Here is a 19,804-nt window from a genome sequence, read left to right on the forward strand (position 1 = left end):
ATTTTCACTAGAAACTGTCTGTAACATATCAATGCTAAAGCTAGCTAGCTTAGTTTAGCTAAGCACAAGGACAGCTAGCATGGCTCTGAGCATACACAACGAGATCTGCCTGAAAAACCAGTTTCACGCTAAATGTTTTTGAACAAATCAATACGTTTCAAAACATTCATTTTAAGTAGGTTGCTTGACAGGGAATTTCTTAGTTGAGGACTTAAACTTATTATATAATAATTAAAGTAGTAAGATTGGTTGGTAAAGATAAAGCTAGGCTAGCTTTTCCCCTCCATTTATATTTCTTGTGCTAAGCTAAAGCTAACTGGGCAAGCTATTTACCTCTGTTCTTACTCCATTTGTTAAGCTAATGCTAATTGGGCTAACTGTTTCAATCTGTTTCTTTTCCTTGTGCTAAGTTTACGCTAACCGGATGCTTCCAACTTCTTCGTATTCTTTCACACACAGTGACGTCACGAGCTACCCACAATGCAACGCGCGCCATATATCTATATAGAAATACGCCATTTTCCTGGAGGTGCTAATATCCTGGAGGTGCTAATATAAACAGCTAGGTAACGTAGCAAGGCAGAGCGCACTAGGTTTTTTTTCTGAATTAACGACCGAAGAAATCGCTGCATGTCTTCGGATTACATCTCTGGACTTGAGGGGTGTGCTTTAGGTCGTTACCAGCGTAAACTAGAGCTGTGTGGGTTGTCGGATTGCCCTTACAGACTGCCTGCAGATGTATGGAAAACGACCCTCGAAAGTGGCCTTCGGTCGATTTTGGCAGCATCTACGTCTATCTTCTGGAAACACCAGGTGAATATCCCACTTGTCACAATAATATTATCATGCCATTGCATATATGTGGTATTTTAGAGTTGACTAGATATTGATTAAGGCAATAGACTATGATATTCTGCTTACACCTCGTGTGAAATGGTGGATACCGGAAGTACGGTGTCGCCCTCGGCCCAAAACCCGTATGTGTGTGTGAAAGAATAACTTTCGTAAAGATACAAACAAGCTTATTTCCCAAAATGTCAAACTCTTCCTGTTACACCTCCAGCTTTACAGTCTAAAATGTATGGCTGTTAAACCATGAGTAAAGTTTTTTTATATATATATATATTTTTAGCTTATTCAGGATTTCATCACTCGTGTTTCCTCTTCTTCAAAAAGGATGTGCAGTGGTCTTTTCCAGTTTTCACTTACATACATAAAAAAAAACACATTTGCAAACTAAACACACGTCTCTTGTCAGAAACAATTTCATACAACGCGACTGTGATTGGTGACGTTTTGGTGACACAAGAAAGGCGTTACGGGTGACATGCTGTTGTGAACTGGAGGATGGGGGGGATGGGGGGGGGGTGAAATGCATGGCGACATTCAGGACATGCATGGGGTTTTAATAGCGGGGACGTTTAGGCCACATACTGTTTGTTTCACAGGGTAAGCCCTCAGACTGGAGTTGTGCTGCTCCGGTTGAAATACAGACAGACTCGACTCTGTGTAGTGGGTTGTGTCATGAAAAAGAAAAGCTATCCTCTTAAATTTAGAAAAAAGTTATATACACATTGATAACAATGTTAATTCATAATGTACAAGAGTAGTAAAAGTTTACAGTCAGAAAAAAGTAATTGTATTTGCCCTCCATACTTTGGCAAAAAAAAATTGAAATCAACATCTCTAAAATGTAATACTTTTTTCTTTTAACAACAAAACAACAACACATACAATGCTTTGTTCTCACCCTGCGCTGAGCACGCTCCATCCGAAAGGTCATCAGAGTTCAAAACAAACCTAAACTTCCCTAAAACTCAAGTGCTTTCGCTTTTCCTGGGGGGGGGGGGGGGTCTGCTGTTATTTACAGTTAAGAGCTTATTAATCGGTTAATTTTCTTTCAAATGGAAATTGTAATGTGTTGCTAATCGTGTGTTTTTGCATGTGTTTTGGGGACGCTGCTGACTGATGTTGATGAGAAGCGAAAGCATCAAATTACCCGCTGGTATAATTCACAAAGCTTAGCAGAATAGAGACAAAAAGTTAATACAAATTACAGCATTTCTTACTCTACTAAAGAACACAGGAACAATAAAATTGTGTTGGGCGGTGGGGAAATCCTCTTTAGTGATTGGTGGAGCTTCTGAGAGGAGGCGGGGTCAGGTGGGGCAGTTTGAGCAAGGCACTGTGGGTCAGGGGCGGCCCTGTTTGCTGCCCCCCCCCCCCCCCGACCTGCAACGCCCCCTCCCACCACCAGAGGGCGATACACTCCACATCACACAGATAGAGAGGAGGATTCCTGATTATCATCGAAAGAGGGAGAATATTTCAGATTTAGAAAATGTTGAATGTTTGTTGATGAAAACTTGACTTCTCCAAGTTTGCTTCGGTCAGAGTGGATAATAAAAAGTTGACTCCTCCTCGTCCTTCTTTATCCTCTGAACCGCAAAGCATCAGGCCGCCTCCCTGAGACGAAGAGTTACAATCTAGATCTGTTAAAAAGTTTGTATGGCACACAGGATTGTCCCAGTCCAGGGGAAGGGAAGAAAGGGGGAAGTCGGGGGGAGGGTCCTCCTATTTTTAAAACCAGCTCAGACGTCCTGATCAGCCCAAAACAGACCCAATCCACGGCATTGACAGAAAATAAAGGTCATCTCTTGATATTCACAGTAGAAAAAAATATACAAACAAAAACGAGCGGAGGAGACGCGGGGTGATTAACAGAAGAAGAAGAGAAGCACTTCCTGTCAGCTTTAGTCTGGATGTGATTTAAAATGAAAAAAGCACATACAGAGGCTCCACGGTTGCATAAAGGTGATCACAGATATGCATGTAGAGCTTTTAAACTCATGCTAACATCAACCGGTAGAGCCGCTACTACATGCAGTCCAGAGTGTGTGTATGGAAAACACACACGATAAAACTACACTTGTTCTTCCTGCACCCAAGGAAAGCTTCATTTGAGTCAATTTATCAAATGTAGAAAAGGATAACTGTCCATTAAGCTAATTTACCGCCTGATCTTCCACATGTAAGGGTGTGAAACAAACAGGGAAGTGTATCCTTAAACTCTAAAATCAAGATGTTTAGAAGCCTCCCCCAGGACACAAGAGGAAGAGGAAACATGAGGGGTTTAAAAACACCAAAGGAATTGATCAGCAGTGTTGGTAATGTACGATAAAATGATATCATTGGACACAGAGAGACTGACGGGGATGATTTAGGCTCTTTAGACTGATTCCTCCATATGCACTGAGGTAGACTCTGGCCAAACACAAAGACGACAATCACTAACTATTTAACTAGCACTGCTCTCCAATCGGCTACTCCACCTGTACAATAACAAACTAGGCTTTTCATTTTTTTTTTACATCGCTTCCACTCTCAAAAAAACACCTTAAAAATGCTCCACTAAAAAGCTAACTGTGTTCTTCTTATACAATGACAATAATAAAATAAATATCTGGTATTTCAAAGATATGGGCATCATCTTAATTAAAAATTGCATATGCATTGTGAAGACACAAGATAAGCAACGTAGGTCGAAGGTGGAGCTGTGTCTAAAGTCCAAACTGCTTCTTGCTGTAGTGTATACAAACATGTACTTTTGGGAGTACTTTTAAGATATTAGTACACAGTTGTGGAGTTGCGACACAGCTAAAGCTCCACTGTTTTTCTCTCAAAACTGAAGGGCTTCGGATTCTTTTTTTCTGCTTTTATTTTCCAAACTGTCACAGATTATTTACAAAGTACAAAAGCCCACGATTGTAACTCCTCAGAATAATTCGCTAACATCCTAAACCTCAGGCCGATCCACAGTGTCATCGCTAACGCACGAGCTCTCACCGACCTTACCCGGCAACAAGCGGAAAACACCAACTTAAAATGTTAATAAAAAAAGCCCCGAAGACTTCTACTTTCTTCCAGCTAAGAACACATTCCTACAAATGTAGATGCCGCTTTGATTCTCCATGCCTCTTGAAATGCAGAGAGAGCACAGAGGCATTATGTGTGTGTGTGTGTGTGTGTGTGTGTGTGTGTGTGTGTGTGTGTGTGTGTGTGTGTGTGTGTGTGTGTGTGTTACTAGCCGATAGAACTAGCCTGGACGTGGCTCTGGGTTTTGAGAAGGCACTGGTAAAAACATGGAGGCAGCTTCTCTGCTTTCTCTGATTCTGACTTTGGCTGAACTGTAAGAGCTGAGTGGGATCGGCTTAGAATGGCAAGCACATTTTCTGTGTGTCAGGAAGTATCACCTCACCCGTCATGTGGTTAGAGAGTGAATTATGATGTAGAGACACAAAAACTAACTTCTTTCGGTCTTTTTTTAGTGTAGTGTACGATCAACAGGAATGTTTTCGATTCCCGGCAGGAGGAACAAACTTGAGATACTCCAATAATACAAATTAAGTGTCTTTATGTGTTTTCTGGACTTCAGTTCCAACTAAACCCTGGAATGTCAGACCTGAGTGAAGCAGCTGCTGCACACCAGGTCCTGACTGCATGTGAGAGCGAATGAGAGGATTAACACTCGCTCACACACACTCTTTATCCTTCAGAAACAAAGACAGCCTCTCGCTCCGACACCTGCGTCGGAACTTTCCGCTTTCGGCAACGAAAAAACGTGGAATTTCCCAACAACTGGCTGATTCTGAGCAGTGAGTTCAGCAACTTTCAGGAAGACTGAGGAGGAGTGTGGGAAGTTAAGCTGTGAATGAAATTAAATCTTCCAATTAACACTGAGGTCCTGACATGGAACGGTGATGGTACTTTTCCCGATTGTATAAGAAATGTGTTTTTACAGCACCTGCATTTCGCTAAGAGGTTATTTTAAGGGAGGGTAGGGCTGCACAATTACACAAAATTGCAATATGGACTGGTCCAAAAGGCAAACAACGTAGTATTTAGTAAAGGCTAAATTAAAGCAAATATCTGGATAAAGTATTATGATGATGCAGAGAACTCCTGGTATTTAACAGATTTGATTAAAATCCTTTTTAGGTAAAGTCAGGTGTGACGTGAGGCCCCACGCAAAGTTATATGATGAGACCGTGCTGCGCCACACTAATTGCGCCCCATAAGCGCATATGGTGCGCCGCATTTTCGGTTCAAATGAGGCCCCCTCCGCAAGGTGAGGGCCCACGCAGTCTGCATGATCGGCCTGTAGGGAGGGACGGCCCTGGGTACAGTTCCTATTAATAGAAATATTTTATTTAGTTATTTTTTGCAAATTGCGCAGCCCTAAAGGGGACACATGCTCGTTTTCAGTAAAGACGTTGCACGCCGCTAAAATGCACAACTTTATGTCTTAATATAGTTACATTGGGTAATAGAGAAACGATCTCCCTTACAGTTGTCATGAATAGGGACATTAGCTCTAGAGACTGAAACCGTTTTATGTACCAAACTGTGAACGTGTTATTACTGCTGTAAAGTTGGGCATTTTTGCATGGAGATTTAGACTCACTTTTTGAGCCTCTGGTGGCTGCATGATGAACTGCAGGTTTCTTAGGCTTCACTGCTCTACAGAGGAGGTTGCATCCATCAAAAAACTGTGTCCGTGTTGTCTTATCTTCCAGATTGTGGGTTGGTAAGTAATCCATATTTCCATTAGTTTGAGCGTAAGCACAGAAAAAAGCGAGTTTTTCATGATATAAACCCTTTGATTTCGCACCCTGCCCTGATCCAAGCAGCACGACTGTCCCAACACCAGGAAGAAAATCAGGCAAAGGATCTCTACGCTCTCTAACCTCAGCGACTCAACAACCAGCACCAAAATGTTATAAAATAATAATCCTGTAAAGACCTCAGCTCCAGCGGGACGTGAGCAGACAACAGGTGCACTTCCACCCACAAGACCTCATTCCCCTTTTTAAAGCTTTTTTTTGGTTATTTACGTCCGTTTTTTTCCCGTTGTTGCCTCCAAATATTGACAGTTCTCAGCGGGAAGAGGGTTTATAAAAGATGATGCAGTGAGTTGACAATATTTCGGGGCTTATATATCCTTTCCCATCCACACGGAGAAACACGGTTGGGCCTAAGACGCACTGATGGTAGATTAGTGTGATTTCAGGGGCTATAAAAATAAGAAAAAATGTAAAAACCCAGAAAAAAACCTGGCAAAACAAATACTAGCAAAGCTTCTTGATGAAAAATATTACAAATATGAACTATTTACAAAAGAAAACATCAATAGGTCATATATTATATATGAAATATTGGTATGTCAACACCAATATTCCATATATATATATATTATATATATTTCTATATTTCTATATCCACTCAAATATATCAAAGCAGCGGCTATTGGTCAGTCTGAGGAACTCTTTTGTCCAATTCTTAACTGTTTAAATATCCTTCAGCCATATAGTGAGGACACAGAAATAAAAACTGAGGAAGAGAAGAGAAAAATAAATTAATTCACCAAAACACCCGATGAATCTGTGTGACGTTTGGAATTCTGCAGAACCAAAAAAAAAGAAAAACATTCCTCTAGGAATAATAATAATAAAGTTTGTTCTAGGATCAAGTTGATAGACACTTTGTTTGTAGGCCATGTACAAAAAGGCCACTATCTGAGTTTCACTTGAAGAGATAGAAAAAGCACAGAGATGTGGAAATGCTGATTGGTGGAGGAGGAGGAGGAGGCGGGACGAGTCTAAGCAGCCTTCTTGGTTGTCTAAGGTTTGTCGTGTTCACAGTTTTAGTTTTCTATCTGTTTCCGTCACGAGGAGTCCTGGAAACGTGGCAATAGTGAAAAACAATATATAGAAAGTCTGATGTGTTGTTAGAGGAAGATTGTAAAAAAAAAAGCATCCGTTCGCCTGCCTGTGTGGGAGGCGAGGGAGAAAGTAAAAAGTCCTGAGATCTGTTTTTTAGTTGAAGGGCTTCTCCAAGAAGTAGAAAATGATACAGAAACGATGGACAGCACTGAAGAAACTGAACCGTTCACTTTCATTAAATGTATTATATCAATTAATTCCACATTACTGTATTAGGTTAGTGGAAAGCAATAGTATTAATGAACCTAATATTGAAACTTAAAGGTCACCTATTATGCAAAATCCACTTCTTCATGTCTCTTCTACATCAACATGTGTCCCCTCTTCTTCATGTCTCTCCTACATCAACATGTGTCCCCTCTTCTTCATGTCTCTTCTACATCAACATGTGTCCCCTCTTCTTCATGTCTCTTCTACATCAACATGTGTCCCCTCTTCTTCATGTCTCTTCTACATCAACATGTGTCCCCTCTTCTTCATGTCTCTTCTACATCAACATGTGTCCCCTCTTCTTCATGTCTCTTCTACATCAACATGTGTTCCCTCTTCTTCATGTCTCTTCTACATCAACATGTGTCCCCTCTTCTTCATGTCTCTTCTACATCAACATGTGTCCCCTCTTCTTCATGTCTCTTCTACATCAACATGTGTCCCCTCTTCTTCATGTCTCTCCTACATCAACATGTGTGACCTGTAATATATTGATGAAAAACAGTATAATAGGGGACCTTTAATATGATTGCTTTCATAATACAGTTGTGTGAAATCTGTTGACATAATACGTTTAATTTAACTCAACGGTTCAGTTTTTTTTGTTTTCAGTGTGAAAGAGAAAGGGAGGTTAAACAGTTTTTTATGGAAACAGGAAATGTTAGGAAGGGCTGGATCTGGGCAGCGATAAGATTCGTCCGTTTTTCTTGCCCCCGTTCATGTGTGTGTAGGGGACGTGCTCCTCATAGTTCCCCCTGAGGGCCACCGAGGGCCCCGAGTCCCTGCTCAAGTCCTCTCTCTGGGAGTAGGAGCAGGGGTCCAGGGGGATGCTCTCCATGTTGTCCAGGTCCAGGTCGTAATCCTCGGCCTCCGGCACTTTGTTCTCCTCGCTGTAGAAGAAGGAGAGATCGTGGAAGGACGGGTGCAGCTCCTCCCGCAGCATCTCGATGATGTCCTGGAACAGAGGGCGCATCTTCGGGTTGTACTGCCAGCACATCTGCATCAAGCTGTGCCTGGAGGAGGAGGAGGAGGAGGGAGAGACACGAGGTTAACCCTGAGACGCTACAGGGGAAACTTGGACAATATTAGAACATGTCTTCTCTCTGATTGGTCGAAATAAAACCTTCAAAACTCCTAATTTATGTGTTTATTTGACTGAATTTGTGTCTGTAAATGGTTCTTGAATTCAATAAAAACGTGGACAATATTTGTTAATACATTTTATTCCATTCTATTTCTATGTAAATACTGCTATATTTAAAAAAGAAAATTATGTTATTATAGTTTTCTGTCAGTCAAATTCCTCGTACGCGTCAACCTACCTGTTAATAAACCTGATTCTGATTCTTCTGATATGATCACATGTCTTCTTTCTGATTGGTGGAAATAAAACCCTCCAAACTCCCCATTTACGTTTTATTTGACTGAATGTGTCTATTTGTGTCTGTAAATGGTTCTTGAATTCAACAAAAGTTAGCATTCGATAATGCTCCATTTCCATATTCAAACATAATATTTAGAAAACTTGTATTATTGCCTTAATATAAGTAATAAACAGGGAAAGTTTCAAAGTTAGATTTGGTAGTTTATTCTGTTTTAAATAACATTTTATTCCCAAAAACACGGGGAACATTTAGTTTGAATGGTGTTGACTTTATTTTCTGATTCATAGAGTGATTAAAAAGATATCCAAACTCCCTCAGCAGAAACCGTTGACTCTAATATGTCTACAAAATGAAACTTTGATCCTGGCTTGATCCAATGTTCACAAGCCTCTCTCAGCTGAAAACCTTAAAGAGTGTGTGTGTAGATGTGTGTGTACTCACATCCTCTCGGGGCAGTTGTCGGGTCGGTCCAGGTATCCTCCGTCCATCACGAACTTCAGCACCTGCTCGTTGGACAGACCCTGGTACGGCTGCTCCGCCAGGGTGCTGATCTCCCACATCACCACACCAAAGGACCTGCACACACACACACACACACACACACACACACACACACACACACACACACACACACACACACACACACACACACACACACACACACACACACACACACACACACACACACACACACACACACACACACACACACACACACACACACACACACACACACACACACACACACACACACACACACACACACACACACACACACACAGTTTAAATACACCTGTAATGTACTCAGGGTTGTAATATCTTCACAGGAGCCTCAGAGGAGACTCACCAGCAGTCTGAGTGGGCGGTGAACACTCCGTCCTTCAGAGACTCCGGAGCCATCCACCTGACAGGAAGTAGACCCTTCCCGCCTTTACGGTAGTAGTCCGTCTCATAAATGTCTCGGGTCATACCAAAGTCTACGAGAGAGAGCGATATCACACACAGTATTCACATATTTACATTAAATAAACACACTTTGTGGTTTAATTAAAAAATAACACAGTTAGCAGCCATAATTAGAACACGTAACCTCCAAAGGATCATTATAATATCAATGTCTTAATCTGTGTAACCTATCATTCTTAAAGATAACCTTGTTTGTCTGGTGAACAAAGAATCAATAAAGTAAATGGTGGCCGTGTTTAACAGCTTAACTGGATCCAAACATTTAAGTAGTCGGATTTACATGGGCAAGTACTGTAAGCTCATGCAAGCGTGTTTGTAAAAAGTGTACTTTTAGAAATAAATCATGTGTTTGTGAAGTAGTGAGTTTACGAATGGATAAATGAGAGTTGGATTCTCGCACTTCGCATGCTTTTGTTTAATTAAGTTGTTAAACGCAACCCGGTGTTAAAACGTTTCTCGAGGTTCTGATTGTTTACCAGAAATCAAGGTGTGAAACGGTAAGAAATCCATAAACAAATGGCCATGTTGTGGGTAAAGTCTTAAAAATGTTAACTGGTATCGCAGAAAGAACAACAAGCAAAACAAACGAGAGAAAGGCTCAACGGTCCCATTTCCCAAGTTTTGATGTTATTCTTCTTACTTTAAATGTAGAAACAACATGGACACTAATACGAAAATGTGTTTTAATGCTTAATAGTTAAGAAACACAACACAATGTTTCTAGTCATTTTCCCCATTATTTCAATTTCACAGCACAAACACCCTATCTTCCAAACTGAAAGATAAGCATTTATCATCCATGTTATATAACTAAGCCTTACAAAAATATAATTAGTGCTTCCTTGTGGTCCACGCTACACCCTTCCACTAAGTTTGATGGGAATAGGGCCAGTCTTTTTGTGGTAGTTGTGATTACAGTCAGACCAACAGACAGATCATGGGGTCTCTCCGTACCTCCGATCTTGACGGTGAAGTCCTCGCCCACCATGCAGTTCCTGGCTGCCAGGTCTCTGTGGACGAACTTCTTGGCGTTGAGGTAAGCCATCCCGTCTGCGATCTCTGCGGCCATCTGGATCATCTCCTTCAGGATGGGGGGGGAGCGGCCGGTGGGGTTGTGCTGCGAAAACACAAAGAGACAGTGATTCAAGATTGAAGGCTTTTATTGTCATGCTGGACTTAAACTCCCACTGTACATTATACATTTATATTCAATTCAATATTGAGTAATCAATTTCTTGCACAATAATATCCTGCATTATATTTGTTACTGGAAATGTGTATTTCCACATGTATATTTTCCACATCCACGTATATATATATATATATATATTTTTTGTTTTGTTTTTAATGCTATTTCAGAAATATTTTGGACCGTTTTAGTGTCTTAATTTCTCTTATGTACATTGCTTTGTTTTTTATGCTGCTGCAACGCAAACATTTCCCAAATTGGGATCAATAAAGTACCCGTCTGTCTGTCTGTCTGTCTGTCTGTCTGTCTGTCTGTCTGTCTGTCTGTCTGTCTGTCTGTCTGTCTGTCTGTCTGTCTGTCTGTCTGTCTGTCTGTCCTGTCTGCCTGTCTGTCTGTCTGTCTGTCTGTCTGTCTGTCTGTCTGTCTGTCTGTCTGTCTGTCTGCCTGCCTGTCTGTCTGTCTGTCTGTCTGTCTGCCTGTCTGTCTGTCTGTCTGTCTGTCTGCCTGTCTGTCTGCCTGTCTGCCTGCCTGTCTGCCTGTCTGTCTGCCTGCCTGCCTGTCTGTCTAGCTACAGTGTAGATACATCAATGAAAATCTTAGGTCACAGCCTCCTCCAACAGTGCAACACAATAAAAGAGATAACAGTTAAAATAGAGTAGTTGTGTTTATATATCAGAAGCTGAATAACATGAGAGCTGTAATGATCTGCTGATAGGATGTTATGTATCGTACCTCAGAGTCGGGTCTCAGCGCCCTCAGGTAACTCTTCAGGTCTCCGTGGGTCATCAGCTCCATCACCACCAGGGTGGGCTGCCCTTTGGAAACCACGCCTAACAAACGCACCTGCAGGGAGGAATAAAGAAACACACACACCATCATACAGAGGGATGAAACTATATTTACCTTTAGGGGCTGGAGAGCACTTCAAATCACTTCTTCTTCACTGGTATTCCTCCCATGTGTTGACAACCATGCACATTCCCTGTATACTTCGTACCTTTCTGCACAATGCTACCTTTGTTCAAACTGCACAGCTATTCCACTGCAAATTCTGTTGTACTGCACATGTTTACATTTTCTGAGTAATGCCCTTGAGCAAGGCACCAGACAAAGTATCCATTCCAATGTGATTAATTCCCCTGTGTTTATGAATGTTTGTTGTACATCAAAGCTAATCCTTGTATATGTAAACCTACTCAGTAATAAACCTGTTTCTGAGTCTGATAAACAACTTTTGCATCAAAGCTGTGAGAGTAATAACTAAGCGTTGTGTAGCGTCGTACCACGTGGTGGCAGCTGAAGGCCTTCATGACGGACGCCTCGTTCAGGAACTCGATCCTCTCCCTCAGGCTGGCCGACTCGTTGACCGTCTTCACAGCGACGCGTGTGTCGGGGTCTCCTTTGATGATGTCCTTCGCGAGACCCTCGTACACCATCCCGAAGGAGCCCTGCCCTAGCTCCCGCATCACCAAGATCTTATCCCGGGGAACCTCCCACTCGTCGGGGACATACACTGCACAGAACAAGACAAAAGCACCATTACATTTGTATTTGTGTTTCTGTTGTAAGGCAAGGCAAGGCAAGGTTATGTATATACTGTAGCTCCTTTCAACACAAGGCAATTCAAAGTGCTTATTAAGAAAATGGCATTTAAAAACAGTCATTAAAAAGCATAAAATAATCAAATAAACGTTAAAATAAGAAAATACATGAATAAAAGTTACAGTGCAGTTTAAGATGTGAATAGTTCAATTAAGTCTTCAGCCTGGATTTAAAAGTAGTCAGAGTTGCAGCGGACCGGCAGGTTTCTGGGAGTGTTCCAGATATTTGGAGCATAATAACTGAACGCTGCTTCTCCATGTTTAGTTATATATAACTATATATCGTTGTACCTATACGCTCACTTTGTTTTATGGGGTTTTATATTTTATATTGTTCCACCGATTCAGTTGTCTTGTGTCTTATCTGTCAGAGAGAAACCATTATTTATTTTAATTATCATGCATTGTACCTCCTTGTGTCTACCTGATAACATGTTATATTTTGCTGCATGTACCTTTTAAAGTTCTTAACAAATAATCTGAGGGAAATTTGTTGTTGTTTGTTTTTAACTTGCGATGTGCCATTTTGTAAAGCACTTTGAGCTGCATGTGTTGTATGAAAAGTGCTATATAGTCATCAAGATGCTGTTCCCTTCAATGTGTGCAGCAAGAGGTTGAAAATGTTCTACCAGTGCACTGTACAGCACTTTTCTGTAGCCTGCAACTACTTTAAACACTTTTATAACGTATATACAGTAGTGTTATGTTTATAGTACTATATTGGACTATTATTCTAGAATGTTAACTGTATGAAGCTCAGCGTAAGTTCAACCAGGAAGACCGTCTTTACTCTTCATTTACTATTCCCACTCTCTCTCCTCTCAATAAGTGATCGGGGGGCGTCACTCTCCAGCTTAACCAATCACTTCGCTCTATTCCCAAGAGCCTATCATAGCGCTCTGCCAAACCTTTTAAGTCTGCTCTCCCCTCTCGGACAGCTGTCTTTTCAGGTGACTCGACGCAACCCTTTTCACCTCCCGTCCCTCTGAATCCAGGGTCAAGTTAAGCCCCTCCCCTTCAGACCGACCCCAACTATCCATTCACCACCACCAGTGTCTAGACCCCGGGGGGGATTTCATCGGATCGGTTCTCCCCTCCCGAATGACTTCCTGCACAACGGGGCCTAATCGCCAAAATCACCATTACATTAATTTGTGTATCTCTGCAATAAATATGTATTCTTACATCAAAACCGTCTCTCCTGATTGAAATAGTGCATTCCTTCATTTTTAACTCCTGTGCAATGCCTTATCAACATGCTGCTGAGTAAAAAATAATCCCCCATTTGGGATAAATACATCCAATCTTATCTAATCTAAAATAATAATAACTTATCTTTTGAAATACATAAAAAGATGTTGCCCGTCTTGAATTTCAATGCTTTTCTCACCGTCGGTGGTGCTGATGTACTCGGGGTTTGACGAGGCGATCAGAGGTCCGGTCGGTCCTTCGGTTTGTCTGAAACACAACCACAGAAACCATCTTGAGACTCTGACAACATTATTAAGATGTGAACATTCTCCAGAATGGGTTTCTTTATTTGTCCCGTCATACACTCCTGATGGATCCTTGGCTCAAAGTATTCAAAGTTAAACCCTATTCTTCAAAATATAACCGAAGTTTTTGAAAGGAAATGAGCAGCATTCCCTCTTTAATCTGATAGAGAGTAATCAGCTCAGGTTATATGTAGATCATCTTGATTGTAAAATATATATGTTTAAAGGCAAAAGATACACATAAAGAATGATGACACGACAATACCGGCTCAAACACAAAAAAAAAGTATTTACATTTCTTTGTATAAAACCATTAAAAAGAAGAAATATGACGTTTTAAAATGTACATTTATTGTGATATAAATTATATTGAAGTAAATCTTTTTTTTAATTAAATAGTTTGTGCCGATGTAAGATCCTACCTCTTCTTGAAGATCACCAAGACTCCCCCTCCCACAAACAGCAGCAGGATGAAGCAGATCACCGGACCCATCACGATCCAGATCAGACCTTGATCCGCTGTAAAAACAAACAGGTTTAAAAGTTAGGTCTCAATTTAAGAGTAATAACCTGTCATTCTAAAGTAGGTCTTGGTTTGTTCAGCCGGGGGTCTTACGGTTGGGCATGAAGAAGTAGGTGGTCTTAGTGAAGGACCCGTTCCCTGCCAGCGAGGTGGCGCGGACCCTCACGCTGTAGTTCCCCGGCTGAACCAGAGACAGCTTCGTCCCGCCGGACTTCAGGTAGGCCGGGCGAGACACACAGCCTGTGTGGTCCTGAGGAGACAAAACACACACACACCTGAGCAGGAGAAACCACACACACCTGAGCAGGAGAAAAAACACACACCTGAGCACGACAAAACACACACACCTGAGCAGGAGAAACCACACACACCTGAGCAGGAGAAAACACACACACCTGAGCAGGAGAAAACACACACACCTGAGCAGGAGAAAACACACACACACCTGAGCAGGAGAAAACACACGCACCTGAGCAGGAGAAAACACACACACCTGAGCAGGAGAAACCACACACACCTGAGCAGGAGAAACCACACACACCTGAGCAGGAGAAACCACACACACCTGAGCACGACAAAACACACACACACCTGAGCAGGAGAAAACACACACACCTGAGCAGGAGAAAACACACACACCTGAGCAGGAGAAAACACACACACCTGAGCAGGAGAAAACACACACACCTGAGCAGGAGAAAACACACACACACCTGAGCAGGAGAAACCACACACACCTGAGCAGGAGAAAACACACACACCTGAGCACGACAAAACACACACACCTGAGCAGAAGAAACCACACACACCTGAGCAGGAGAAAACACACACACCTGAGCAGGAGAAAACACACACACACCTGAGCAGGAGAAAACACACACACCTGAGCAGAAGAAACCACACACACCTGAGCAGGAGACAACACACACACCTGAGCACGATAAAACACGCACGACAAAACACACACACTGCATAAGAATGAGTTTAACATGTAATCAATAGTCAATTGAAAGTTAATATACAACATGTGTTAATCTTGCCTCTTTGCAATAAACCATATATTATATTTGAACTTCTGTCATGTGATCAATGTCTCTTTAAATAAATCTGCTTTTTCTTTTCGGTGCAGATGTCCCTGCTGCTGCATCCCAGTCTTCCTGCCTGCCTCTGTCGCTATGGTAACAGAGCCGGCTCCTGGGGTCAGGCGGTGCATCGAGGAATAGCATTGAGAAACCAGATCTCACATTTGCAGGGTAAACAACAACAACAACACACACACACTCACAGAATCACACACACTGCTCACACAGGAGGAACGACATGACTGCAGAGAAACTAGCTAACGTTGGGAGTTAAAAAAAAAAAAATGTAAGTCGAATATACAGCAATGTTCGGATCAATTACTTGTTTAATCTTTAATTAAAGGTGAATTTATTCTTGTATTAAAATCACTCCATAAGCATAATATGTTACGTAGTTTATCATTACATCCTGGCTGTCTTTTCACACTGAAATAGTCTTCAGGTCCTCTAGAGTGGACATACTGTACATTTCAAAAAAGTCTAAATTGCAAGATGTTTTTTTTTAACCCTAAAAAGGAAATTCGAAGACCATATTTTATTCGGTTCCCAGGAGGATGTATAAAAACTAGGGCTGTCAGTCGATTAAAATATTCTCATGAATATTAAACACAACAACCTCTGAATATTACAAATATTCGCCTCAATTCAACCTGGAACCTCTCATTCAATAATACAATACAAATGGTGTGTGTGTGTGTGTGTGTGTGTGTGTGTGTGTGTGTGTGTGTGTGTGTGTGTGTGTGTGTGTGTGTGTGTGTGTGTGTGTGTGTGTGTGTGTGTGAGTGATGGATCGTTGGAGCTATGTGCAACTCAAGGCATTTGCTCGAACGGGAGCTGCCTGGACGCTGCAATCATGTTGCGCACTGAGTGTGCTGACTTTTCGTACAATGTCCCACTGTCTGGCTTCCTGCATAAAGTCAAGTGCTCGGCGCAGTTGTGGCGAAATGTTTTCATTTAAACAGCTCCTTGTATCCGTTAGCGCAGCTAGCTAGCACCAGATGCTAACAACAACAATGCACGTAGGGTCTCTCTCTCGCTCGCTCGGGCCACACATACACACACCCTCCCGGTCCTCCCAACAGCCAGTCGGTGCCTGCCGGTGAGCGTGGAAGTGTGGTCTGCCACAAGCGGGCGGCAGGAGCGGGGCTGTCAGCATCAGCTTGTAGATGGTATTTTAAACTCGATGCGCTCTGAAACTACGGGGCGGCCGAGGAAAAAAAATACACATGCGTTAATCGCGTTAAAATAATTAGTGGCGTTAATTTTTTTTGCGTTAACGCAAAAACCAGACAGAATTTGAAGATGTTTTTCCTGCCTGTCTCTCCTGGGTCTCTTCTTACCTGCATCCATGTTTCTAATGCACCTGTCTTTGTGCTTCTCCTTCCTACAAATCATTTCGGTTTCCTGTGCCCTTCTCTAAAGGAAACCTCCTCCTCCTCCTCCTCCTCCTCCTCCTCCTCCTCCTCCTCCTCCTCCTCCTCCTCCTCCTCCTCCTCCTCCTCCTCCTCCTCCTCCTCCTCCTCCTCCTCCCTAAAGGCGTGGAGATGTTTGATACTGACCTCCGATTCTCCGACCTTCCTGTAGAAAACCTCGTACAGGATGATGAGGCCGTTTGGGGAGCGGGGCGGTTCCCATTTGATCATCACGTAGGGGGGCTCGGCGTTCACGATCTCATGGGTAACCTCGCCTGGGATCTCGTCTGCTTTCACTGCAGGAACCACACATGGAGACAAGCATTAAAAACACATGCAGCAGAAAGAACTGCATGTACTTCAAGTTATTATCTTTTGTTCCTGACTGTCTCTAGAAAGTGTTTTTTTTGGGTGCTCATGTGCTTTGAATGCATATGTGCGTTTATTTTTGACCCACTATATCCTTTCTTACAGCTACATGTGTCAGGAAATCTCAATGACTATGTTTACTTGGACCAAAATGTTAAATTTGCTGCCATTATTCTTATGCCGTTTCCTTACATGAAGCCATGCGTACTCCAACGATTCCACAAAAATTGCTTATCTACTTAAAAACAGTAATTCTTGGCATATGATTCATGTGTGTGAAATAATTACATTTGTATCTATTCCTCGTTCTCAGACATATTAAAAACCCAGAAAATAAGGTTTTAAAAAATACAAATAAATAAGTAGATGAGGAAAGATGTTTTTAATGTATTCACTGCATGGAGACTTAGAAACAGAGCTGCTTCTACATTTTGTTTTCATGCATCTACTGTACCCAGTGAACTTTCCACCGAGTGTGTATGAGTGTGAGGTGTGTGTGAGATGTGTGTGTCCTCACCCTCGGGCATGGTGCGGGCGCTGACGTAGGTGGCCATGCTGCAGCGCTTTATCTCGGTGGGGTGATTGCAGGCCATGATCTCGATCTTATAGCTGGTGAAGTGGTGCAGGTTGGAGATCACCGAGGACTCCTTGGAGAACACCTTCAGCTCCACCTGAGCAGCAACATCAGACAGGTGTGAGTACTCCAGCAGTGAAGGGGATATGAGTTCATGTTAATCAAGCAACATATGGACAATATTTCACAGAGAAAAATATCTTCTTTTGACAGTTGAGTGAACAGTAACTGCTCTATGTGACATTGTTTCAGACAAAAGATAAAATATGTGAGGTTTTGGTGATAATAAGTGTACATTAGAGGCTTACATATTTGATTGTATTAAAAAAACTATGAATAAAGAAAAAAGTTTAAAGGAATGTATAGATTTCTATTTTAGTTCTCGCTGATTTTGAGAAACTTCAGTTTTAATTTCCTTATATTACATGATAGGACACACCAAATCATATGAGAGTGATATTTCCTTTTTCTAATAATATATCTATAAGAATACTTGATTTTTCTTCAATAAATGTCCACTCAAATGTGACCTGGAGATTTTAAATTGAATACGTAAATGTAACACAACACAGGACACAGTATTTCTATATTCTGGTGATATTATTATAGAAAAATCTGGATTTTTAGTTAAAGATATCCATTAAAATGTGATCTGATGCCTTCAAATTGGTAACTTAATGTATCAATACAAGTCCAAAACTGGAATTCTAGGCTTGGGAACAGTAAATTGTTGACATAAGGTTAATGTATTTGTGTTGTTTGTAAAATGTAAAGTGTTTGAGACCTTGGACCCCTCCTCGTCTTCGTCTTCAGGGCTGGCTGTGGTGGAGCCGAACTGCAGACCGGGAGCTGTGGTCAGGAAGAAATTAGGAAGCGTGGCGTTGGCGACGCCCACTGAGCGTCTGCGGCGGGAAGATCTGGAGGAGCACAGAAACACGTAGAGCGAAATGTTAGCGAAACTGTCACAGAAAACCAAACAAAAGGCATTTTTTGAGCCTCTTTTAACACAAATTGCTCTCAGAAAAGTCAGGAGAGAATATAAAAAGGGAGAAGCATTTGATTTGAATGAGACCCTGGCAGTGTGACAGAGACCTCTGCTCACACTAACCTTCCAGAGTGTAGATACTCTGACTGCATGACATTAACCAGAAATACCTCAAACTACTGGAAGAGATACCACCCCCCACCACAGGATGGTGCTAATTAGCACATAGTTGTAAAGACAGAAAACTCTGTCAGAATGCATTTTCAAACCACAAATAAAATCTGTATTCTGAAATACTGGATGGAAAGATGTTAATGTTGAACCGAACCTCGCTCAGTTAGGAGGAAAACACTTCCTGCTTCCCTCTGCGTGAAACACGAGGAGGTCTCTGCGTACTTCTGAGTGTGGAGCTGACCTTGGCCCATTCAACAGCGTGGGTTCAGAACCAGCGGAGTGTGTGTGTGTGTGTGTGTGTGTTTGAGAGAGAGTCCAAATGGCAGTGTGCATGACAGCACATCTGACTGGCATGAATGATAATGGGCACAGTAAATACTCCCCAAGGGAAGCGGAGGGAGAGACTGTTTGTCTGTGTGTGTTTGTGTGGTGTGTTTATGTGAGGGGAAAGGGTAGGGGCACCGCGGCCCAGAGTACAGCACCTCCCCCCTGAGCCCCCAAAACAAGGTTGTAGGTAATCATACGCTCTGATTTAGACAATTTTTAAACAAATGAACTGCTACAAAATGAACTAAAGGAACAGATGCGCTTATTTCCTCTACCTTGGATGTGTAATTATTAGGGCCGGGACTCGATTAAAAAAATTAATCTAATTAATTAGATGCTTTGTAATTAATTAATCGAAATTAATCGCATTTTTAATCACATATAAATATTTGACCTAAGAACAGTGAGAAGCAATTTTTTTCACATGGATTTTAGTATACCATTAGGCGCATTCCCACCGCAGTACTTTTCCCACAAAGGTTCATGAGAACTTAGTTCATGAGAACTCTTTGAACCTGGGGGTGGATTAGGCAAATGAAGCCGCTGACGTCACTTCTTCTTCTTTACTGGCAGGCCGCAAACCACTTCACGGCGTATACTGCCGCCCAAAGTCCCCGGCCGGAAGTCCCCGGAGTTGGGGACTGGCTTCAGTAGAAGCTGCTGGGAGTCCCAGCAGCCTTCCGAGTAAATCGCCAGAACGCCGACACCTCCTCATCTCCACCGCTCCCA

The 19,804-nt window shown here is 42.0% G+C and overlaps 1 protein-coding gene across 1 annotated transcript in view; it reads right to left on the minus strand.

The window, feature by feature from the left end:
* Positions 1–7,349: 7,349 nt before the first annotated feature.
* The window catches only part of insrb (insulin receptor b), a 120,840-nt gene continuing 108,385 nt past the window's right edge, over positions 7,350–19,804 (minus strand). Inside the window, exons 12-23 of the mRNA XM_034217784.1 lie at positions 18,374–18,506; positions 17,533–17,686; positions 16,794–16,942; positions 14,246–14,402; positions 14,052–14,148; positions 13,524–13,591; positions 11,816–12,045; positions 11,265–11,375; positions 10,298–10,460; positions 9,225–9,354; positions 8,819–8,953; positions 7,350–8,005 (exon numbers count right to left, since the gene is read on the minus strand). Coding sequence (XP_034073675.1) covers positions 7,654–8,005; positions 8,819–8,953; positions 9,225–9,354; positions 10,298–10,460; positions 11,265–11,375; positions 11,816–12,045; positions 13,524–13,591; positions 14,052–14,148; positions 14,246–14,402; positions 16,794–16,942; positions 17,533–17,686; positions 18,374–18,506 — 1,879 coding nt within the window. The 3' untranslated portion in view covers positions 7,350–7,653. The remainder of the gene's footprint in view (positions 8,006–8,818; positions 8,954–9,224; positions 9,355–10,297; positions 10,461–11,264; positions 11,376–11,815; positions 12,046–13,523; positions 13,592–14,051; positions 14,149–14,245; positions 14,403–16,793; positions 16,943–17,532; positions 17,687–18,373; positions 18,507–19,804) is intronic.

The sequence above is a fragment of the Gymnodraco acuticeps genome, unplaced genomic scaffold, assembly GCF_902827175.1.
Source record: "Gymnodraco acuticeps unplaced genomic scaffold, fGymAcu1.1, whole genome shotgun sequence".
NCBI lineage: Eukaryota > Metazoa > Chordata > Actinopteri > Perciformes > Bathydraconidae > Gymnodraco > Gymnodraco acuticeps.